We start from the raw sequence: 25,094 nt of genomic DNA, 5'->3' as shown, positions 1-25,094 counted from the left end.
AATTGAACAGTTACAAGATTCGTGGTCGCTACTTGATCAGAGCAGTAAGAAGCAACAGTTACACTGTGGTTCAGTAGTTTGCAAAGGAAGTGGAAAACTGAGGTGGCCGGGGAACTACAGTGATGAATGAAGATTTAAGAAAGGAATCATCAAAAAATATTTCAGCAGGTCATGTAACAAGAGGCAGTGAAATCCTGAATGTGAAGAGAGTAACACCTCGGATACTACCCATGTTTTACAGTGAAAGGCAGAACATGGGAATTGCCAGTTTTGAAATAATAAACGTGTAAAAGTAGAAGCAAAATTGAGACATCAACATTTAAGAAAACAACAGGATAGCTGGGAGGAGCTGCAAGAGAAGTGAATGTAAATTTGTATACATGGCAGACCCTGAAGCTAATCAGTAGAAAGTGATGAAAGTGCTCAGAGAACAATGACTACTGCTGATAGCAGGAGAGAAACTCAGGAACAGTGTATGTAAAGAATCCCTGGATTTGGTACAGATGTAGTGAGACCACTTTAATGAAATCCAATTTGCCCTGATTTGAGAAAAATCAGGAGTATTTAATGGCTGACTATCAAATGCTATCAGTAGTATCATTTTAAAAAGGATATTCATTGTGTCCCTGTAACTAATAGGAGGTATTTATTAAGCCGAAGAACTTTATACCCTGGGTTACAGTGTGACACTGAACAGGATTCTAAGATTATTGAGGGGTTTATCCTAAAAGCCTTGAAAAGGAAGGAAAATGTATAAAGTTTACATGGCACAGTGGCTTCTTAAAGACTTACTGGGCATTTGTGTGCTTCTTTCTGTAATCAACTCCATAGTCCAATTGTTACCTGTCATTTCATTTTCCTTCCTTAGGTGAAGGTGTGCAGGGAACCATAGGTGCTGATGGATAGTCAGGTAGATTCAGACAGCATGAGAGAGGGCTTTGACCTGGAGAAATTGCCCAAACCTATGATTGGCACGGATTGGAGTGGCCTCCAAAATGTAAAAACTTTAATACCTATCAAGTTATTAAGATTTATTTTGCTGAAGAAAAAAGGCTTTAGCCTATTAAACAGTTATTTAAAGTCTGAAAAATAAACCTTAGAAACAAGCAAGTGTGAAGTAAGGCTTTTTTAGGCAGTCTATTATCACCATACTAGAGGTACAGATTTGCTAATGTAATTAAGGATTGAGTAAGAATTTTGTTTTGCAGCAAGTACAAGATGCTGAAAACTTGGGCTGTGATTTTAGTGATGCCAGTCAAGTTTGCCCTCAAGTTTGGGCTCAGATCCATAAAGGGGCTTAGGTGCTTAAAACATGACTTCACTGGGATTTATTCACCTAAGCCGCAGAGCGCAGTCTCTGGAATTTGACATGCTTCTTTACGTGCCCCTGTTTAGGCAACGTTCTGCCTTGTGCCCAGAACAGCCCTTTTTTCCCTTCTGAAGAACGGCGCAGCTGCTCACCCGCCTGCCCTGGCCTGCACTCCGGGCAGCGGACCGTGGCGCCGGCCGGCAGTTGCCGCAGGTCAGCGGCGTTGAGCTCCTTATGCAACGGGCAGGGGAAGGCAGGCCCTGGAGCACAGACCAGGGCGGGCGGCGTGTCGTGGCTCGGCCTTCTGAAAGAGCGGGTAGATGCTGCCGGCAGGAAGGGTGGGCACGCTATGGGGATCAGAGGGGTAGCACAGGTGTCACAGTGGTGTCAACGCCAGGCGGGGTTCAGAACTGCACCCCTACCCTGAGGGCTGGGGACATGCAGCGGGTGGCTTCCCTCAGCGCGCCCCATGCCCCTCGCGCCCCTCGCACCCCTCAACCGGACCACGGGGGACCAGGCCGTGGGGCTGACCAAGGATAAAAATAACACCGGGAAGAGCCATTGCTTTTACCCCGGTCAGTTACGGATGCACCCAAACAGCCCTCGCACAACGGCGGCGGCGGCCAACGGGAGGCTGGGCAAGCACGGTCCGCCGAGCCGCTGGGCCCGCGGCAGCGCACAGGTGCCCCGTGGCGGGGAAACAACTCTTCCCTCAGCGTAGGGTTCACAGCCCCAGCGGCCAGCGACCCCTCCGCGTAGGCCTCCACCGCGACCAACTGCAGCAAACACCACAAACGCCCACCATTACCCTCCCCTCTCGGCGCCGCGCAAGCGAACTGAAGGGAATCCCCCCGCCCGGGCGGGCGGGGCGGCCGCAGCGGGGCGGGGCCGGCGGCAGGAGGCCGAGCTCGCCGCTATAAAGGCGGAGGCGGCGGGGATTGCGGTGCTTGCCGTCTTCGCTGCGGGGCGTCTTCTTGTTGTCCGCCGCAGCCCTCCCTGGCCGCCAACATGGCGCTTTCCGGCGACCCCCAGTTTAAGAAGCTGGTGGAGTGGCACAAGGTGAACTCGTCCAAGCTCGTCCTGCGGCAGCTGTTCGAGGCCGACAAGGATCGGTTCCAGAAGTTCAGGTGAGGCTGGGCTGCTCCCTCCCGCCCTCCCCCGCGGCTCAGCGAGGTAGCAGTCACGCCTGCCCTCCACACCGAGCACCACGGCCCGCCGGGCCCTCGGGCTGCCGGCACGACGGGCACTTCCGTGTGCGAGGCCCGCGGCTGCTTGGGGCTGTGTAGCGCTGCTTCCCTCTGCCTCCCGCGCTCCCTCAGGTGGGCGCTGCCGTAGAGCCGGGGCCTCGCCGCGGGCGGGATGCGCTCTCCTGCCTCAACCGCGTCGGGGCCGGGCGGAGCTCTGCTGCGCTCCCTGTTGCCTGTGCTGCCCTGGGAGAGGAGCGGAGCCCGGCGAGGGAGCGAAGGACGGAATCACCGCGCACAGATGTAGTCGCTTTGCTCGCTGCCGCTCCCGCCGGCTTGCGGAGGGGCCAGGGAAGGAAGGCCGAATCCGTGCCGGCCGCCCGCAGGCCCATGGCAGGCCGGGCACATGCGCCTGGGGCCTGCCGCTCTCTGCCGGGAGCGCGGCGTGGGCAGCGGGGCGGGTGCGGGCGGGGGAGCGCTGCCCGGCCTCCCCCGAGGAGGGCGGCCGAGCCCGCTTGTCCTTGACTCATCCTTGCAGCAGGGTACGTGCCGGGAAGCACAGCGCCGGGCTGCGGCTTGCACAGCGGCATTGTGGGTCCTCCGTTTCCCAGTCTCGCACCCGTGTGCTTAGTCATGATAAGCTCCGCGATAAAATCGCATGGAGCCATCTATCCATGTGCCTCTACCTGTCAGGAGTACGGCGGTGCTTACTCCTGCTCTGAGATGGGGCACGAGAGGGATGGTTAGCAGGTTTAGCCCTCCCTTGCTTCATGCTATCCACGTTGCAGCAGATGTATTGCAACACATTAACATGTGAGGAGGAAATAAGTGCGAGCAGTACGGTGACGTCCAGCAGTTTCATCCTGCACACCAGAGACTGCTCAGAAGTTGTCTGTGGCTCCATTGGAGTATACCAGCAATTTGTAAAGTAATAGTATGTAAATGTGTCTGTGACTTAGTTTTAAAGTGATCCTGGGTAATGTAGATAAAGTGAGCTTCTGTTCTCAAACTTTCAGATAAAGACTTGTTGCAGCATCAAGCTTTTCAGAATTGTCCTAGATAAAGTGATTTTTCTTCCCTTTTGAGCTCATTAGATACTTCTTAAATTGTAATTAAACATCCTATATGAAGTCGTGCACAGCAGCAGATGAGCCTTAGAATGTCAGTTGCATTGATGGAAAAGGTATGCTAAATTTTTGGAGTGTTGACTTCATCTGGCTCTTCTAACAGGATTTTCTATACTGTTATAGAACCGTATCAGTATTATCTTATACACATCTAGCTTTTCTCTATTAGACTAGTTCTGGTTGCAGGATTTCTTTGTATCTACTATATTTGAAGAGACTTGGATTTGGTAACATCCTTGGAACAAGGGAAAGCTGAAGTAAACTAGCTAAATAAATCAAAAGGTAAATTGAAGCACTTTCTTACAAGCTTCCTTCCTGAATGGCTAAAGTAAGTATTCGTGTTGGGGATAGCACTGCATCTTAATCTCACTGGCTGCCACTTTAATCACGAAATACAAAAATACAATTGCAGAACTGACAGCCTGGTTTGGTTTGACAGATCTGCTTGTATACATATCAGTGATTGCCACTTTGAGCCAGATCAGCAGGATGATGGTGGTTAACACGCATTGAAAGCCTAAGCAGTCTGGAGGACTGGCCACATGGTCCTTTGTGGTTTGCACCTCTCTCTTAATGTGAAATTCATCTTTGTTTATACATTTCAGTTAGTTCTGCTAGACGTTGTCAGAAAAACATTGACTATCTTATCTTCCTTTAGAAGGAAAAGAGAAATTTATGCTCACCCATGTAAAAGTGCTTCGTCATACTGGTTCTGGAGAAATTTGACTGGTGTGAATAACATAGTCTGAGTATTTTATGTCTGAGAAACAGTTATCTAGTTAATTATCATATTAATCTAAATGATTAATTTTTTAATTATTTTAAATTAATTTTTAATCATATTATATTAATCTAAAGGATTAATTTTATCACAGAAACATTACACTTGGTGATTATATCCTACAGAATATACATGGGAAATCCTCTCTTCCTGTTGTCTTTCTCAGAATTTGTATCTCCTGTTTTCTTGATTGGGAGTGTAGTCAACCCTATAAGGTATACCTTTGGCTCTCTTTGTCACCCAAATGTAAGGTCTGGTAGGAACAGTGGGTCTTAACAACATGAAAAACTCCACTATTCTGAAGGGGTTAGAACTGATCTGATGCAGCTGTCATTAAAGTCAGTAGGTAATAGATACCTGGATGCTGATTAAGTTGCTCTCAATGCAAATAGGTAGTGCAGGATATAAAGCACTATTATTATACTCCTGCTAGCTGGCTTGTCCATTATGAAGGATCAGAAAGAGTCTCCAATCTAAATGGAAAATATACTACCAGGGAATCCATGTGTAATAATACATTTAGGGATTGCATACAGCTTTAGTTTGTATTTAGCTGAGAGAGAAAATCATTGAGATACTGCAGGTGGCCTTTCAGTTAAGGACTGCATCACTTAAATGTGGATGTGGCTTACGTGACAAAGCTCTTGTTCCACTTAGGTAGTGCTACCATTAGCTGCTGCATTGCAGAATGGGTCGTGTAGTAGAATGCAGCTGAGCTGCAGGGTTTAGGGCTTCCCTTTAAACAAAGGGTGGATCCCTTGGTGTGAAGGTTTAAGATGAAACTATGTTGCCTGCTGCCTGCTCCACAGGGTGTGGGAGGTTAGATCTTGTAACAGTTGCTTGCTTTTTTGTGTGGAATGTCTTGGGATACCATCTTTCTGCAGTTTCTTCAAATGCAGCCAAAACTTCATGGGATACTTTGTCTTTTAGCTCTAGTGAGATTGATTTTTTTTATTCATATAAGTAAAATAAGAATGAATTGTAGAAGTAAGGTGTATGTCAGGTAAATATAAAGACAAGATTGTAAGGATTTAATGTTCATGGAGTAGAATACTGGGAAAGATTATTTTTCTACATTAAACTGTAGATGAGAATTTTAAGAGTTCTACTTCTTTAGACTGAAGTTGTATTACTATAATAATGGCCTTGTATAATTTGTAAATTGTCAGACTTGAAGGACTTTTTATTATGTTTCTTCTGTACTGTACCAATAAATAGCAAATTTTGCAGGTGAGAAGTGACAGTCTTTCTCTTAGCTAGTTGTATTCCAGGTACCCTTGTGCTGGATGGTCAGGGTTTCAGGATTACTGTTTGCAGCCCACTGAAGAGAACAGTGATTAGCAGTTACAATACTGTTTTTCCTTCTTTGCCTTGTGTTCATATGTATAAAATAAACACTCTTCAAAGACAGTGCTTCAAGATGCCTTCCTTTCCTTATTTAACTGTCTCTTGTATTTTAGGACTAGAAAAAGGGCACACTACTGTGTTTTTGCCTCAAGTTCATGAAGCCACCCAAATGTGTAGGCTTTGCTGATTATTGCTGTTATTACAAGTTCAGCTTCATTCTTCCTTGGCAGAATTTTGCTTGATCTTTCATATTATATCTGTTTGGAATAGCAATTAGGGCATGGTTTGTCCCTGTGAAGTCTCTGGCATACACGGTCACTAAAATAACTGCATATTTCTGTGCTCAATGTTGGGAAGGAGAAAGCAGGGGAGGTAGTGAAGAATGTGGAAGCATGGAGAATTGAGAAGCATGCAATTTCCTGTGGCTTGTGCAAGTGGAGCAAAAGGGAGTAAGATACAAAAGGCCTTCTGTGCTTGTATAGGAGGCCTACTGAACTATTTCAAGGACTTGGGCTCTCCAGTTCAGAGTAAATGTGTATTTTGGCTGTCAGTTAGTGCAAAGAAGAAATGGGCAGAACACTGTGCTGTAAAGGACTTACAGGGACTGTACAACTTCTCCCGTGGCTACAAAGCTAGTAATACAAATGGGCTCACTCAATTTCCACTGGACTACCATTTCTGTGTTTCATCTCAGCAGTAAACCCAAAAGTGCTTGTGTTTTGAAGTGGTAGGCTGTAGCTTTCAGATGATGATTAGTAAAATAACTTTGAGACTTCCATTGAGTCAGTGAGACTATACCATGCACAAATGGGAGTTTAATTGTGCATAGTAGTTGACAGGGTGTTTCTTTCTGTACATGAAGTTGTATAGGTTTTTAAATCATGCTTGTTCAAGTTACCATATAAAATAATGACTATGTAGTTGTTATTGTTGAAAGAACCTGTAGGAAGACAGTTTAATTTTTTAACAGCAAAAGAATGTGGTAAGCTTTTTACCTATGACATATTAGGAAAAAGCTAATTATTGCTAGAGAGTGCTAGTGGCTTAGAGAAAATAGAATGGGAATGTCCAGCTATGCATTAAATGTACTTTATTGTATTTGGACTTTCACAAGCAGAAAGTGGACACTATAATTTAGCTTATTGAAAACCATGGTCATTAATTAAAACAACACACTAGTAAGTCGTTTCATGAAACTCTTGGGGCAGATCAGGCCCTCAGGTTATCTATACTAATTTAGTATAATTAGATTCAAATTATTTTGTAATCTGTAGAGGAGTTATCATAGTCTTGCTTTAAACAGTTTTTCTCCAGGAATTTGCAATTAAAAAAACTGTTTGTTTTGGCAGCTTGACTCTGAATACTGATCATGGGGATATCTTACTGGATTATTCAAAGAACCTTGTTACAGAAGAAGTGATGAAAATGCTGATGGAACTGGTAACTGTTTAAAATGTTGAATTAATAAAACTTCACTTTAGCCTAGTATCTGTGTTTACAACCCTTCCCTGGCTACTGGTGCAGCCAAAGGCTTAGACCAGGTAGTGCTTCCTGTTTTAAAAATGTATCCTAGCAAAAATAGCCATAGCAAAATGACTTTTCCTCCTCTTCACTTAAAAAAAAAAAAAAAGACATAAGGTAGTACAGGGGATCACTGAATATTATAGTAGTATGACAACATGAAACTGAATTATTAAGATGGATTTATTGCATCTTGCTCATCCAGCACATGTTACTGTGTAACTTCTCAAGGAAATGAACAACCTGTATACTACTTGCTTTACAAGAAGAGAATTTTTAAGGTAGAATCAGGTGGGTCTTTTAATACCGTAATTTGTTTCACCATTTTATGGTAAATGTTCATACTTGATGTAGCTGGACCTCTGAGTACATATTGGCTTCCTACTGTCTCTAAGAGGAATCTATTTTTATATTTTCTAGGCAAAGTCAAGGGGTGTGGAAAGTGCCAGAGAGCGTATGTTCAGTGGAGAGAAGATCAACTTCACGGAGGTAAGGCTATTTCTGTCCATGGGTCTCCTCTTTAGTTGTGCTTATATATTACAGATGGTCATGCATCTATGGAAGAAATCTTGCAAATAACTTACTCTTTGAAATGCTGAGTGATTGTAATTCTTGCTGCACTAATTAAATGAGAAATTCTTACAGCTCTGACCAAGACAGAAGAAAATGTGTATGGCCAAAGCTCTTCAATTCTCCCTTCCACACACATCTTAATTTTATAGATTTTGGTGATATTTTTTTTTCTTTTGTTTTCACTCATAGAAAGTAGGGTAAGTTAGGTCTTGCAGTGGACATAGAGCAGAGTATTGCATTGCAGGTATTGCTTGTATGCTTTTGACTGATGTTGGTGATCATAAAGCTTAGTAAATTTCCTACAGTTTTAGTGAGGATTGTGGAAGACTTTCTTCTTTGGGCTGTCAGTGCTACTTATCTTTTGGTATGTTTAAAGTAGAGACTATAAACAATCTTGGGGAAATTAGCCACCTCTTTCAGTAAGAGGATGAGTATTTTGCTCTTTTTGTAGATATGAAGGTAGAAATTACATTTAAATATTCACCAAAATGTACAGAAAACCAAATAAATACTTTCTTCTGAAATGAAAAATAGGAAAAACTGGAGACTCTTTAGTGTGATCTATTAGTCTGCCTTAAAAATTAAAGGCTATTTTGTATGTTTGAGGTAAATTCACAGAAATCATTATTTCCTTTGGCTTGGTTATTGACTGATGTAGCTGTTGCACAAGCTGTTGGCTTAAAATAACTCAGTAGTTGGACATTGTATTGTTTGAGAATGCTCCATGTTTGTAAAAAATGCACAGACAGAAAAAGCTTCACTGGAGAGATGATTCCTTTTCTTTCTGTGCTAATGGTTTCAATTCACACTAGCAATTCTAGCTAGTGAAAAATGGAAGTGGAAAAGGTGATGTCTTAAGCCTACCTGGAGAATTGTCACCTCAGGTACTGTGTCTTGCTAGCCTCACGTAACAAATTGCTGCAGGGTTAGCACATCTTTGACTGTATAGTACAGAATTACTCTTCATTGTCTATATGAGAACAAATGTAGCAGCTGAAGTCTTTTCAAGAAGGATGTAACTTTCACAGAAACCACTTAAACACAGTATTAAACCATGTACTTGGCTTCTAACTCCCTGCTTTGCTACTGTCTTGATACGGCAATTTTCATGCAGCAGTTACCTGCATGATGAGTCTAGAAACATCTTTTTTATATTGGCCTGTTTCTCATTTAGTCAGAAATTGACTTAGAATTAGATTTGGTTTGCTTAATTTTTTCTGTTTGGGTAGAATACCAAATAAGATTGTTTTGGCTCTGGAATAAGAGCATGTGGACAACATAAAATTTGTCTTGAGACATTAAAACCAGGATACTTCCAAACAGCATGACTGAATAAACCTAAAGCAATATGATAGAAGGGAGCTCCTTAATGGCAAGAGCTGAATTGTCTACTACTCTTGTTCTGTTTTAGAATGTTTTTAGCTATTTGTCTCAAGTATTTTAAGACTTGTTTGTATTTGGTGCTGCAGGCATTGGCTGCATGGTATGTGCTTATGTGGAAATTCTTTATAGTGCATCCAAGTGTATCATTGCCAGGTGTTTGTCCCAGATAAGTTAAAACTTGCATCTTGGTAAGGCACAAAGACAGTTCATTGCAAGGTATCTCAAATCTAACCCCTCAATACGGGGACAGGTTTCTTAGTCCATCTGATATTTAGAAAATACTTCCATTTAGCAGTAGACATCAGGTCAAATATGACTGCTTCTCTTGATCAAGACAAAGCTTCCCTCAAGCTGGATAGTGAGCAGTATTTATCAAATACCATTCCATGGCTGAGTTGCAGGAAAGCCTGCCTCTGTTTGCCACAAATACAAGTGGGTACCCTTTGATACTTAGCAGCTGAAAGAGCTTTTTCGTATTCCAAGTCAGACTCAATGATTTTTGAATTAGCATTTGGTATTTAAAACATGACTTGGCAGTTCATATTGTTTGTGTTGTCTTTGTCTCACAATGCCTCTCACTATATCAGGGAACAATGAGGTAGAACAGACTAATCTTTAAATTTGTTCATTAGTATTGACTAGCTCCTTCATCCTAGTTTCAAGCTGTTCTGGTTCAGGTGAATCACAGGCCAGATTTCAATGCTTTGACTTATGTATAACTGGAGAATTAACATAAAATGGTGCATACTAACACATTTTTTTCCCAACACAACTACCACCAATATAGCTGGCGTGTCAGTATTCAGGGAACATTTAATTGGGAGCAATGGATAGATTAATATGGCTATTGTATTCTGTTTTGTCAAATCCATAAGTATGTGTCTCTTCCTATATGAGATAGATTACTCAGGGTAATTGAGAAAATGCCAAAGAAAATAACTTTGGCTGCTTGTTATTATTGATTTTCAGTGTTGTTATTAATAGGGATCAGCTTCATTCTTGTATACCTGAAGCATGTCAAAAGAATTAAGGTCACTGACTACCGATTATTCTGACCCTCAGTTATTAATTGCTTTTCAAGGGATCTTGAGCTTTCTTATCAATATAAACAAATAAGCTATTTGTTTACTTTGCATACTGTGCTTTTGGTAAGCCCTCTGCAGTGATTCTGTGAAGTGAGAGAGTGATTTAGATAGCTGGTGATGAGTGTGTATTATACACATATATGCACAAACTACTGCTCTATTAATTCCAGTTAATCTAAAGAATTTTTAAGCTGTGAAGGTTGTACCTGCCTCCTGGATGCAGCATCTGAGACCCCTGGGTATGATTTGGAAATAATTTTGTGAATTTTTTCCCTTGTTGTTTCAGAACCGAGCTGTGCTTCATATTGCTCTGAGAAATCGTTCCAATGTGCCAATACTTGTAGATGGGAAGGATGTTGTTCCAGAAGTAAACAAAGTGTTGGACAAAATGAAACACTTCTGCCAGGTATAAAATACTACCATAGCTTACTTTTCATGTAATTATTCTATACCTAGCCCAGTTCTTATGTATATTGTGAAGCACTGATTGTGGGCTGGTTCACATGAGTTACTGTGCCCTTGCTTTGATGTTAATAACAGTTCTGGCTCAAGCATGGAGTTACAGCTGGGTTTAGTATGATTTGCTCTTTTCTCTCTGTGCCTGGTTTGGGTTTTTCTGGGTTTTGGGATTTTTTTGTTTGTTTGTTGGGTTTTTTGTTTGGTTTTGGGTTTTTTTTTTTGCTTTTGAGGTTTTTCTTTGGTGTTTTTTTTTATGTTTTTGCTTAATAGCCTCTCTAGATCTTGCTCTTTTCACAGTAATCTTGCACTTACTTCAGAAGTCTTATAAGGTATTTAGTTCCATTTAGATACCGCTTTTCTTCTTGCTGATTTTTCAGTTTCTTGTCTCTATCGAGTAGAAACTGCCTCTATCAATTTTTGTAAAATCAGAGAGGGAGGAGATGCCCACTCACTTGCAATTTGATTACGCTCTGTTTAAATAGTTTCTTAGACTGGTTTTATGTCAGTTTCCATTATGATTCTATTCTGTTACAACTTTAGTGGTGTGATATTTTTGTTGTTCCCTAATTAAATACAGCAGGTAAGCATTATCTTCAAATATCATTAATTGTTTGGGGGTTTTTTTGATGCTGTGCATTTTTAAAATGTAGGTGTGTTGTCAGATCAATTAAATGCTCTGAAGAACTTAGTACTCTAAAGATTCGTTGTAGAAGAGTTGATTTAGAATGCCGGAATGTATGTTGAAGTGTGCATGATACTAGGAAAATTAATTTTGTGATTGAACAAATTTAATGCATAGGGTGGTACCTGATGGGCAAAATCCAGTGCAGTTTTTTGATAATTACTTAATGATTGTAATTTTGTTTGTCAGAACTCACAGCAACTATTAAAATGATAACAATAGAGCAGAAACCTGCCCAGAAATAAATCTTAATGCAAACATACATGCATTAGAAAAGCTTTTTGAATGTTTGGTTTGCCAGTAAATTGTTGTCTGCATGGTTGTATTCATTATTTTAATGTCTTTCAGTTTAGTTAGCAAAATTGCTTCTAAAGATACTTAACCTCTTCTGGTTCTGATATTTGTTGCAAGTAGTTAAATGCCCAATACTTTTCATTTTTAGCCTTATTTCTTTTGCCTTTGTCAATACTGTAATTGCTATAGCAGTCCATACAGAAGGAGTTTGATACCACAGTGTGTTCTTAAATGTGAATTAGACTTCTAACTCTTAATGAAGGGTTATGTTGGCTATAACTAAATCCTGAGTTAAGAAGGTAGACTTTAAAGCCTACACACAAAGCTAAGAAGCTTGAAAGTTGTCGTCAGAGACTTTTCTGCAGCAGTGCCTGAAACCAGGATTTTCAATGTTAGAATCACCAACTTTAGGTGTAAAAGAGTCATGGGAATATTCTTTGTTTTTCTCACAGCGAGTCCGTAGTGGTGAATGGAAAGGCTACACTGGAAAGGCAATCACTGATGTCGTCAATATTGGGATTGGTGGCTCTGACTTGGTAAGATGGCTTCTATACATCTTCCGCATCTTTTTGTGTGTGTATGCTTGCAGTGAAGATAAAATCTTGTTGCTTCTATCCAGGGCCCTCTGATGGTAACTGAAGCTCTGAAACCATATTCCAAGGGAGGTCCTCGTGTTTGGTTTGTGTCCAACATTGATGGTACTCATATAGCCAAAACCCTGGCTGAGCTTAAGCCAGACACTACACTCTTCATCATTGCATCAAAGGTATGTCTCTTACAAGCACTTACCTTTCTGTAACTGTAGAGGATTCAGTCAGAATAGAAATGTGTCCACAGGAAGATCTAGATCAGGGACTATTTCTAAACAGGTCTGTTGTGATTTATCCCAAAGTTGCAGTGCAAGCTTGTGTTGCTACTGAAATATTTGGGAATCCAGAAGGTCAAGTGCTGAAAATTACTTACCCTGCAAGAGAGACCTATAAGAAGTTGTGTTGTCTAGGAACTTGTGTTTCTCAGTCAACACAAGTTTTCAGCTTTATTCACGAAGTTTAATTTTACTAGGTGGAGCGTCAAATCCTGTGTGGTTATTTTTTTGAATTCGGGATTTTTTGCCTTATTCCTTATCTTACTTAAGGTTACTTCTGGTCCTTTTTGTTAAGTACAGTGTAACTTCTTAACAGTGTTCTGGTGCTGCATTAATGTTTTGCATTAATTGCATGCAGTTTGGTAATCTTCATTCTGTTTTAGGGTAGTAACAGTATGTCTGCACCTAAATAAATGAGCCCTTGGGCACTATATATATAATAAGCTTCTTTGTTTACAAAGTGGCAAAGATGGCGCTTATTTCTGAATATGGACTACAGGCCTTCAAGTCTTGCCTTACTATTAACTATTCTATGAACGCAACTCCTCTGCCATCTTGCATTGAGGAATGCTTCTGTCAGCAGAGGAAACTGATGAATACTTCATAGTTATGTAACTTGGGTTGCCTTCATTTGTAAAGCACAGTAGAACATTTTTGCTGTTGAAGACAATCTGTAACAAATGAGCGTGTGTAATATTGGCCATGCTCTACTGTGGTGCTCATTATCTTATTTTGGCAATACTGCAGCCAAGCAACAACTTATGGAATAATAAAGAAACTTCACAAACTAATACATGTGGTCACTTTTAATAATTGAGATGAACGATCACGGTTCAAAGGTTTAGAAGACTGCCAAATTGAAAGAGTAACACTTCTATTTCTGTTTGCCAGACTGCAGTTAGATAATTGGATATATTTGGAAGAGGATGAATGGCACTTTTTTTTCCCATAAAAGGCTTGTGTTTCATAATGAAATATTTCTGAGATGGATGAGAGTAAGTTCAATCTAGTGTTCACCCTTAAAGCTAAATTTTGATGGGTGAGTAAATCAGAATGGTTGTAGATACTTGCAAAACTGCATGACTGAACTTCTGTGCACACTTCATGAAGCAGCAAAATGTTTCCCTCTAATCAGCAAAACAAAATTATGGCAAGAGTCTTGGGAGAAATGAGTGCTCCTACATGAAAAAGTAGAAATTGAAGAACAAGATGACAAATCAAGCTAGGTTATCCTGTTTTGATGCTTAATTAGTTCCTTTTTAGTTGAATGGTAAAACTTTGCATTTAGTGAAAGACTAGATAATTTAGTCTCAAAGTTTTGCATAGCAGTTTGGTATAGGGAAGATAGGAAATGGGGAATAATAAGTATTCTGATTTGAGATATATGTTAGTTTAAAACTAGAAGGGTAAATGTCATAGCACTGGTCTTTTTGGACTGACAACCTTGCTTTTTTGCTGAAATGTGACAGCAGGTATCTATTATGAATATCTACAGTTGCTCTGCTCTGATTATTGGAACATGCAGTATTTTAGTAGCCTGAACTGTTTTCAATTTTAAGTACAGTGTTTTACATACTTGTTTGTTTTCTGATGGGCAGACTTTCACCACCCAAGAAACTATCACCAATGCAGAAACGGCCAAAGAGTGGTTCTTACATGCTGCTAATGATGTAAGTCTAATATGTTTAGATTGCATAATGGAATGTGACAGCTTTTTCTTGTGGAGTTTCTCCCTGGTCATTCTGTGTGCTTTGGAGCAGAGCCAATAGCTGCCCAGACATAAGATGTATAGCTCAGCAAATACTGTACGTGTGTGTGTGTGTATGTATATGTGTGTGTGTATATATACATATAAAAAAAAGTATAATATATATAATATGTAATATATATATGTATAATTTCAGTGTTTCATGGTTAGTGACAGACTATGTCTGATCAAAGTGAAGATTAGTTTTTCATTATAAATGGTTGTCATGCATTGTTCCCCCAAATCCTGCATGTTAAGTAATAGTGTTGCATTTGGCTCAGAGCTGGCTAATAATTTAGTGGGACTGCTGATACGAAAAGCCAAGAATATGGCATCTATGTGGCATTGCCTTCCAATTGGCAAATATTTAAAAAGTTGAAATGAAGTTATGATTGGAGTGACATACTGACATTTCAGTAGCAGATGGCTGTGCTATGAATAGAAACTTTGTGTTTGGTTCATTCTCTGCTATTTCTAACCTTTAAGAGAAAAAAGGAGATTCTGCCTGCTCAGGTAATCAAGATGGTCTTCAACATATTCCAGTCAGGGTAGCTGTACATAGATTGAAAGCTGGGCTTCAAAACCGCATACTGCACTACTACTGCAGGCAATTCATCTTTGTCCACTCCAACACTCAATGAAAGACCAAAGTCTAAATTCGAAGCTTGAGATTTATCAGTAATACCACTTGTCTTGACCTTTTGACCCTAGTTGGAAGGGTACTGCATGTACAACAAACTCCGTGTGCTCCAAAGTGGTGGTAGTGATGTTCCAGATTGATAACATACTCTTAAGGAAATGGTGTGCTGCTCTAAGTAGTGACTGTTTCCAGAGGGCTTCATCAGAATGTTATCTTCAGGCAGGTATGCTGCCAAATCCCACACTGAATGTGAGTAAGAAAGTCAATAATGCAAAAATTATCTGCTCCTTTTGATAGTCAACAGTATTTTGTTTAAATGGTAGCAGATCAGCTTTATGAATAGAACTCAAAATAATTAGCATCCTCGATCTAACACTGTGTTTGTTTTTATTAAGCCTTCAGCTGTGGCCAAGCATTTCGTTGCCTTGTCTACCAATGCTGTAAGTATAAGAAATCTATTTTATTTTTTCCTATGTACCTTTAAGATGGCCTCATTTTAAAATCCAGTAAGGAAGCCTACCTTTTAAGACACCATTACTTGAATACCAAAAGTTAGCCTTCCTACTGAAAAAAGCATAATTTTTTTCTATTAAAAAAAATGCAACACTTCTAGGGTAATGAACTGTATCAGGATTGGACCTTTTTTGTAGATTAGTGCTTTTTCTGCTAGAGTTTTAAATATGAAGTCAGATCTCTTATAACTTGAAATGATTGTCCTGTTATTAATGAGTGTTACCCGTAATTGCTTATGTTTGTATGTACACAGTTATGTAAATATTACTCTCCTAGGCTTCTCAAGTGCTGAAATGATGCAGGTAGTTTAAGTAATTTGTAGCATATGATGAGCATAATGTACCTTGATGTGTTTCATGCAAAAGGATAAAGTAAAAAGACCAAAAGCTATTAGGCTGTGCAGTAACTGAAAGGCTGTCACTGTGGTGTGAAATTCCTTTCTTCCATTCTGGTTCTGTTAAATGTAAACTGAATGTCAGTTCAACTCCTAACTGTTGCCATTTTGATTAGAAGTCACAGATTTTATTTGAGATTGCTGAAGAGTGATAGTGATCTCTGAAAGAAAGGTACACTTCTGTTCTGATGGATGCTATGTATTTTTCAAATCAAGGATGTAATTGGGATTTCATAAGCATCCAGCTTACGGGTTTCATTTGCTAGTCATAAAGCTTTTAAAGATTGTTGGGTTTACGTACAGTGTTCTTAATCTTTTTTTTGTTGTCGTGTTTTTGTTTTTGTTCTTTTTTTTTTATTCTAGCCTAAAGTTAAAGGCTTTGGAATTGACCCAGAGAACATGTTTGAGTTTTGGGATGTAAGTAAATGTCTAATGTTGTGTAGTAGATGTTAACTTGCTTCAGAAACTGCTGACTAGATGTCAGGAAAACTGCCAAAACACTGAAATTATAGTAGTTGTACTCTGTACTGAAACATCTGCAACTTGGAACTAAACTGAGTACCTGTTAGCAAGCAAAACAGTCTCATCTCCTGCCCATTCCATTAAAATCCTACAGTTAAAGGTCTGAAGAGGAGTCTTCTGTATTCTTGGCTGTCTAATCAGCTGTTGGGTAACAGGAGATACAAGTCTTAGGTTATTCCTCTGTGTAAGTAGTTATTATAAGCTGTGACATTTGACGGTGGGGGTCTACTGTATATAATCTAGGCTTGTAAAGGTCAAACATCAGAACTGGGAGACTAATTTGGTATTTTGTAGCAGATGCGTATTTTTAAGTATATTGCCCTTGTCTTGTCCCTTATACTTAATTAGAAACAGGTTGGTTTATGCCTGATCGACTATGTGCCTGACAAACTAGATTTCTAAAGTTGCTGTTTAAAAATGCATGTAGAGCCTTACCTTTTCCTAGATAGTGTCCAAATCCTGCTGAAGCAGACTTTACCTGTAGAGGGGTGACAGTAGGAAAGCAGTTTAGTACAAGCTGAAATTTTACTATTAGGAAGTGAATTGGAATAATCAAGGTATCTTCAATAGATGTGACTCAAATTGGATAAGTAGGATAAACTTAAAGTCCAAAAGAATGCATACTTAAGGATTCATTAGGGAGCTATTGTGAAGTGTAGGTTCCCTTGACCCTACCACATAATATGCAGTGAATTATCACCAGAAATGCTGGTTTTGCTGAAATTAGTCTTAAGCAGACACTGCTATTTCCTCACAGTTTGAAAAAGTTTGAATTTAAAAGCCTTGCACTTCTGTCTAAATCGGTCTCTTGTTTTCAGTGGGTTGGTGGCCGCTATTCTCTGTGGTCTGCCATTGGTCTCTCCATTGCCCTGCATATTGGTAGGTATTCTTATGATGGTTTTTTTGCTTCAGAAATACAACTATAGAATACATTAATGATAGTGTCTTGTGGATCAGATTTGGTGCAAATATTATTTTACCCAACCTACTGAGTGGGTGGCTGTATGAAGAAAATACAATGCAATGGCAGTGTTGAGATTTTTAGTACTGTAAATGCAGTTTTGGAAATTATCCAGACTTAAGTACAAATGGACAAATTGCATTTCCTGAGTCACTTGCGTAGCCAAAAGTGCCTGTTGTATGTAAAGTCATGTCAGTGTTGAAAATCAAACCTTGCAACTGACATTCCTAAACTATTCGAGCAGTTTCTGTAAGTATATGCATACTAAACATCAAAGCTCTGTCTCCAATTCTGCATATGAGCTCTGTTAATCATTGTTAACTGGCTTCTCCCATTACTTTCTTTTGTTTCTAGTACTCGTTCTTCTAGGCTATAGGGCCTGATGATACAGGAGTGCTGTTTCTATCTGCAGTTGATTGTGGAGCAAACGTAGACCCTTGAAACAAATTCTCATCTACTAGTATTGTAGCATAGGCATTTCTGATCCAGATCTCAGATACAGGGGGAGAGCACAGTTAATGTTAAAGAGCTCAGAGAACTCTGCTGCTGTTGGCTGGTAAGCAGGCTGTTTAGCAGCTTTGCATTTGTTTCCTCATCGCTTCTTTCAGATACTTAAAAGTCTGAAGCCATGTCACTTATTTCTCTAAATAAAAGCTAGAATTACCTTGAACTGAGGTTAGAAGAAAAACATTGGTTTTGGTGGCTTTGGAATTATATGATTAGGAGTTGTCATGTGTAGAAAAACTTTCTGAACAGCAAAATAAACTTGATTCAGGCACTTACTGTTTTGTCTGTAATAAACAGTTCATTTCTGCTGTCAGATTTGGTGCTGATGGCTGACAAGCCAGTCTGTTGGCACTTCTTACTGTTAAATCCTTCATCTCCCAAAGCTGGCTTCTGACCATAGGTAGAGCTGCTGCTTTGGTTGCTAAGCAGTTCATCTTCGTATGAAAATCAGGATACCTGCATTTGCAGGAAGGGATGGTGTTAAACTGCTTATTAGTGGAAATGAATATTGATTTAAATAAACTAATTAAGAAGGGTAACCTTTTTTTGAGAAAACCATATTACAGTTTTTTCTCCTCAGACCAACACAGAAATCCCTGCTGTGCTAGTCTTGCCCTCGTTTTTTGGGGAGTGCCTGTCTTTCCCACTGTGGCTGTGAAGTTAACAAGTGCTCAAACTTGCTGAAAACTGTGTAGCCTTTAATACATGGCTCTGTTTTCCTTCTACTTGCTTATTCTGTCTGAATGGGGATTTTAGGCAAAGGTTTTTGAAGTATGTTTCATGAAGTTGGACTTGCTCTGAAGCTTTAGTCATAACAGCATATGGAATTATAGGATGCAGATTTCAGGAGAAGTCAAAGTGCAGCCTTAAACTCCAGTAATAGTTGGGAGCCTTGCTGCACACAAGGAATTTTAACTGTTTTACAATTGTCTCTACAAGGAAAATAAAGCTTGAGTTGTAGCAGTAAATTCAAACTGACTTTTTCCATTTAGGGTTTGACAACTTTGAGAGCCTGCTTTCAGGAGCCCACTGGATGGTGAGTATGTGATGCCTATTTCAGATATTACTCTTACGAGATGTTAGTAAGATAACTGAAGGCAGGTTGGTTTCTGAAGTTCAGCTTCTTACGTCCTCTCAATGCCTTTAAAGTGTCTGTGCTTGGAGAGTTCTCCCTGGATCAACACAACGGTAAAAGTAATTTAAGAGTTGTGGGGAATGACAGTTGCTTTTTCAAAAGTGTAATTTTTTTGTGTTACATAGGATAATCACTTCCACACTGCCCCGCTGGAGAAAAACATGCCTGTTCTGTTGGCCATGCTGGGGATCTGGTATATAAACTGCTATGGATGTGAAACCCATGCCCTTCTGCCCTATGACCAATACATGCACCGCTTTGCTGCCTACTTCCAGCAGGTAAGGCTCAGACAGAGTAAGTTTCAAGAAGCAAGTATGTAGATATGCTTCCATCCTGCTTCTAGAGCCTGAATGTATGTTTCTAGGTTAAAATTGCAGTCACTTATGTTAGCAAGGGCTTAAAGAAGACTGGTGCCATGATTTGGTACAGGCTTATTTACTCAGTTAACTTGGATTTTATTTTTTTTCCACTCAGACATCCATTATCTTGATGTCCATTAAGCAGCTCTATCCCTGATTTTTATGAAGTCTCCATAAATAGGCAACACTTACTGTAATTGAAGTATGTATGGAAACTTGTACTAATACTGTGTGGTTCTGCAAGAATGGTAATACAGCCCTTCCCTTCTTTTAGGGTGATATGGAATCTAATGGCAAATACATTACCAAGAAAGGCTCTCGAGTGGATTACAATACTGGCCCTATTGTGTGGGGAGAGCCTGGCACCAATGGGCAGCATGCTTTTTACCAGCTCATTCATCAAGGTAAAATAAAACTATTCACTACCTTAGTTTAGAATTCAATTCTGAATAGCTACAAAGCTGGAGGAGTCTGCAGGCTTTTACACTGTTTTAAAGGTTGGACTCTTATATTACTTAGCATCACATTGCTATGGTGCTGTTCATTAGTGGCTTTTGAAGGCTACAAGATGCAGGTTTTAACCCTACAATAAGGATGGTGAACTAAAGGTAAAACTACAAAGCTGTACTGTCGCTTCTCCCTGCTGCTAATCAAAAAAGTTTTTTTAAAAACCTTTTTACATGGCTGAGTCTTAGCTTTGAGAGTTGAAGTATTTTCCTAAGACATTCATGTTGCAGGGTTATTAATGTGCCTTTTCTTACAGGAACTCGCATGATTCCTTGTGACTTCCTGATCCCAGTCCAGACCCAGCATCCAATCAGAAATGGCTTGCATCACAAGGTAATAAGTTCTTTATCAGGGCACCCATATTACTGTGGCTGAAGGCACTGGAGCTTACTCAGTATTGCAGTGTGCAAGATTTCTAAAAGTCTTTTCGAAACTCTACACATACACTCTGTGAGCATTCATAATAGGGTAGAAAAGATCTTAATCATAATTACGTATTTTATATAATAGAGTTGTATTTTTGTTTTTGAAACTGCAGCCACAGTTCTTGAGGCAGATGTGGTGTGGCCTGATGGCCTGTAGAGGCTGGAAAGAGTTGACCAATTAAGTATTCAGAGAGAGAACTCCTTGTAGGAATTTTTTAGTGTGAGTTGTCCCTGCCCATGGCAGGGGGCTTGGAACTTGATGATCTTAAGGTTCTTTCCAACCCCTAACTATTCTATGATTCTAATTGTAAGGAGTGGAATTCTTGCAGAGTAGAAGCAAATTCTCAAGGGCTGATGCAGCAGCATCTCTGAGGAGGTTTTCAAATCTTGTTCCAGGACAGAAGTTAGTGAGTATACTAACATGGCTAGGGTGAAAGCCTTCTAGGTAGAGATACTTTCTAACAAGCGCAATTTTAGTTTACTGTATCATCCAACTGAAGATTTGCAGTGAACTGCTGAACAATTTTAAGTTTTGTAGGTGGAAGCATGTCCAGGTCTACTACTAAGTGCATGCTTCAGAAAAACCATGTTTCCTCATTAAATATCAATCTTTTCATGATGTCAGAATTCAAATTCTATAAAACTGTAATTGTACTTTTTGCCAAGCAATACCAAGTCCAGGCTATAGTTTTAGAAGAACATGGCTTTGCAAAAGGAGAGAAAAGGTTTAATTCAACTGTAGATACAGTAAGAGTTTATGCTCAATGTAATGAGAAGGACGAAAGCGCACGTGGATTTGCAAGCTAACATTAGGCAAGGAATAGGAGAATAAAAACTTAATTGGTAGGGATTGGTATATGGTATGCTGTGGTGGCTTTCCTTCATATAGAGTAAGTATGTCTTAGCTGGTTTCCTTTGACTAACTGTTGCACCTGACATTCCATGCATATTACAGAATCCCTGCTTGGAAGGGACCTCAAGGATCATTTGATCCAACTTTGATAAAGCATGATCTAGGTTAATGACTCAGCACCCTATCCAGCTGAATCTACAGCCATGGTGTAGCATGTGACAAAGTATAGACTATACTGGGTGAAAGAGCTGTGTGAAATCGTGGCTCCTTTTTTCTCACTGCTTGTCAGTCTCATCGGGGCAGGACTCTGCAAAACACTCCTGGTTGTCTATGGATGCATGTACTATTAAGACAGTAATAAAGTCTCCTGGCACTCTGAGGTAAAAAGCAATAGCAGGCATTATGCAGCTATAAGTATGGCACATCTTGCTGCCATAGTGTTAAAAACAAAGTGCTGTAACTATAATCAAGGTCTTGGTCTAGATTCAAGCCCTAGGTATCTTTTTCCAGCTAAGGAAACGGTAGCTTGAGTTGATGCTTTTATTTCTACCTGTTAGATCCTTTTGGCCAACTTCCTTGCTCAGACTGAGGCCTTGATGAAAGGAAAAACTGCTGATGAAGCTCGTAAGGAACTTCAAGCAGCAGGACTGAGTGGAGACGCACTGGAGAAGCTTCTTCCCCATAAGGTAACCAGGCTTTGGCATTTGACAGCTTTCCTCTGACTAGCTACTGTGGTGGTGAGTGCTCTCTGGGGGTCTGGTGCTCGATGGGGTTTGCTAATGGGGCAGTGACCTCCGGTGGCTGTCAAGTGCTACTGTCTTGACAGCTGTGAAGTTTGAGTTGAAGTTTGTCAGAAAAGATCTTATGATTGGCTGTAGGATAATGACTCATACTTTAATTCCTGTAGACCACAGTAGTCAGTAATAGTGCTTGGAGATAACATTTTGGCATTTTTTTTTAATAAAACATGAAAATGATACAGTTTTATGATTGAAGCTGTTAGCCTTTAAAGCTTTCAGGATTTTGTTTTTGCTGCTAATACAGCTGGTGCCATGTGGGCTGTAAGGAAAATACAAAGTTGAAGTTTCTGATGTAAGTTTTACAAGATACTAGCTAATGATGTAATTCTTGTTTTGGAAGGTTTTTGAGGGAAATCGACCAACCAATTCAATCATGTTTACAAAACTCAACCCATTCACTCTGGGAGCTATCATTGGTAAGTAAATAGATCCCTCTGTGAATGCTTATTAAGACTATCTGGTAAAGTTAATTGATAAATCTTTTTCTGTTTATAGCCATGTATGAGCACAAGATATTTGTTCAAGGAATTATCTGGGATATTAACAGTTACGACCAGTGGGGGTAAGTCTCCTTAATATGTTTCTGGTACTGTGGTATTAATCTGTCATGACTTGGAGAAAAGGCAATTAAAAGTAAATGTTTTACTGATTATGAAAGGTTTAAATGAAACAGATTTGCAGTGGATAAGTCACCGTGTGTCCTTGGTCAGCCATTCATAATCATTTTGTAGATACAACTTTCACTAAGGACCTTTGTTTTATTTAAAAAAATACTATGAATGCAGAAAAGAGGCAGTAATAATGAGTAAAACAATCAAGCAGGCAGAACACATGCTCTGAGAAGTGGAAAGAGAAAATAATTTCCCTTACAGAATGGAAAAAAAGAATTAACTCTAGAAACATTTAGGAAGCAGTTTGAATGGCATCTGTTAAATGAAAGACTGACTGCCACTTAATTCTCCTATGCTGGAAATAAAAGACTGTTCTTGGCAGATGTCTTCACATATAGGAACCCTAGGTCAGGCTGCACGTGTAGGCAAGGTTCGTGGTAGAGCTGCATGTGGAGAGCAGCAGATTTATGAGGAGTTTGTCAGTCTTAAAAATAGAAGACGTAATCAGGAGCTAATCAGACTGCTTTTAATCTGTAACGTAAACTGTACAACACACTGCCTGAGCACTTGGCAGGAGAAAGAGGGATTGGGAAATGCGATTTTTTTCAGGTGGAACCTAGTTTTATGCTGTGAGGGGCATGTTTTGAAGAGCAAGTTTGCTCTGCAGGCCTAGAATAGCTGTTTACACTAAGCTGTCTTAAAGGCTGAAGGATTGCTTTTTGTATATATTTTTAGAGCTATGCTACTGTAGCAAGTTTTTTAACTAAAATATTGCAGTAGAAAGTGTAAATGAAAGACTGGCTAATAAAAGCTGTTGTCTATAGACATCTATAGCTGATGCTACAAACTGAGATCAGGTGTGGGATAGGAGTAACTACAGCTTTTGCTGTAACACATCAAAATTCAGAATGGCATCCAAAACTATGCAATGTGGGGATACTGTAGAAACAGCCTAGTTTCTTGCAGCTCTTTGAATATCCTAGGTCCTTAGTCTCTGTGGCTGTAACTGTTGGACAGCATGCTGTAGGTTGGGGAAGGCTTCTAGGCCTGCAACTCAGCTGTTGTTTATTGTCTTGGTGCTGCAAGTCAGTGTTCAGAGTGATGACAGGTTCAACAGTGAACAGTAGGAAGCTGAATGCATTCTGCATTGAGGCAGGCTGCATAACACAACTGAGTACTGAATGGGAAAAGACTCTGCTTAACTCTTGCAACAGAACTCTCTCTTCAGACATCCTGTAATTTGAGAGCTGTCTGTTCAGCTAAGCAGCTGTGAGAACTCCAGCTGTTCATGAATGGCACCCAGTTGAATAATATTGTCTGTTGGGGGGGGCACATGATGACATTGATCATAGTGTTCACTGTCAAGTTACTTTCTACTGGCACCTATTTTTAAAGTCAATATCTGATGGTAAACACTGCAGGCCGTTAGCACTAATATGTTGTTCTTTCTTCTCTTGCTTTTATAAATGCAGAGTTGAGCTTGGAAAACAACTTGCCAAGAAAATTGAACCTGAACTCGAGTCAGATGCTCCTGTGACATCTCATGATAGCTCAACAAATGGGCTCATCAATTTCATCAAAAAACATAGAGCCTGAAATGAAATATTTGAAGGGGATCGACAATCTAGCCACCGAACACCCGAGTCTGTTGTAGTTGTGCTTTTTTAGCCACTTCTAACAAAAATAGCACTTTACAGATGTAGTGTCAATTGTTGCAGTTAATCTTGTTGTGTCAAGTATTACAAATGAAAACTAGTTTTGTGAAACCTAGAGGTTGTATAGTTGCTTACTATTATTGTGGCTGTTAATCTGTAAAGTGCAGCTGATATGTTCCTCAGTTCTTATCCCTCACTTCGTTAAAGATGATCACATACTGATAATGGAAAATAAAAGGCATGATGGATGAGTAAACCTTTTTCATTCTATTTTTAAGGCACAGACCTACTAACATTTGTTTCACTGTATAAAGTTCTCTGAAGCCAAGTAACTCCTGTATCTTTGGACTAGTTCTTCTGTGAGCTGGAAACTAGAATGTGTAACATCTGTTGATAGTTCAAGTTGCATCATTTGATGCATGTGAGCAAGATACAGATTGTTATCCGGTGCTACTGTGAAAAAGAGAACTCTCTAATCCTTGTAAAAGATCTCCTGATTTTTCTGTACTCTGTGATAGCCCTGTGTGTACAGCTGTCCAAAAAACAAGAAAGCTCCTGGAGTGCTACTGATAACCTTATTTTCCAGACAGTGTTCAAGAGTTTGATGGTAAACCTTGGTCACTTGCAAAAGAAATGTGTTTTTGGTATCCTTCAGAGGCAGCTTCTCTCTTCTGAAATCAGCATCACTGTTCCAACAACTTAAAAGTAACCTTGTGAACAAGGTGCTTATACCCTCTTTTATTCTCTACCACTGTTAACTCACCTTTGCTAGCAGACTGGCATGCTGTGACTATTGTTCTATAACACCTTTAATAAAGGTAAGACAAAGCATTGAAAGGAAAGTGAATAGTAACT

At 39.9% G+C, this 25,094-nt stretch overlaps 1 protein-coding gene across 1 annotated transcript; it reads left to right on the top strand.

Annotated features, from left to right (window-relative positions):
• The first annotated feature begins 2,228 nt into the window (after nt 1-2,228).
• GPI (glucose-6-phosphate isomerase) lies at nt 2,229-24,495 on the top strand. The gene is made up of 18 exons (XM_065661617.1): nt 2,229-2,436; nt 7,098-7,188; nt 7,690-7,758; nt 10,597-10,716; nt 12,198-12,281; nt 12,365-12,511; nt 14,209-14,280; nt 15,393-15,437; nt 16,268-16,321; nt 17,245-17,305; nt 18,887-18,930; nt 19,155-19,307; nt 19,663-19,792; nt 20,152-20,228; nt 21,731-21,859; nt 22,314-22,389; nt 22,469-22,535; nt 24,057-24,495. The coding sequence occupies exons 1-18, from the start codon at nt 2,318-2,320 to the stop codon at nt 24,178-24,180; spliced, it is 1,662 nt and encodes a 553-aa protein (XP_065517689.1). The 5' UTR covers nt 2,229-2,317; the 3' UTR covers nt 24,181-24,495.
• The last annotated feature ends 599 nt before the right edge of the window (nt 24,496-25,094 follow it).

This window comes from Lathamus discolor, chromosome Z, assembly GCF_037157495.1.
Source record: "Lathamus discolor isolate bLatDis1 chromosome Z, bLatDis1.hap1, whole genome shotgun sequence".
In the NCBI taxonomy this organism is placed as follows: Eukaryota; Metazoa; Chordata; class Aves; order Psittaciformes; family Psittacidae; genus Lathamus; species Lathamus discolor.
Note: the sequence above shows the minus strand (reverse complement) of the source record. Positions and strands in the feature narration are given on the sequence as shown.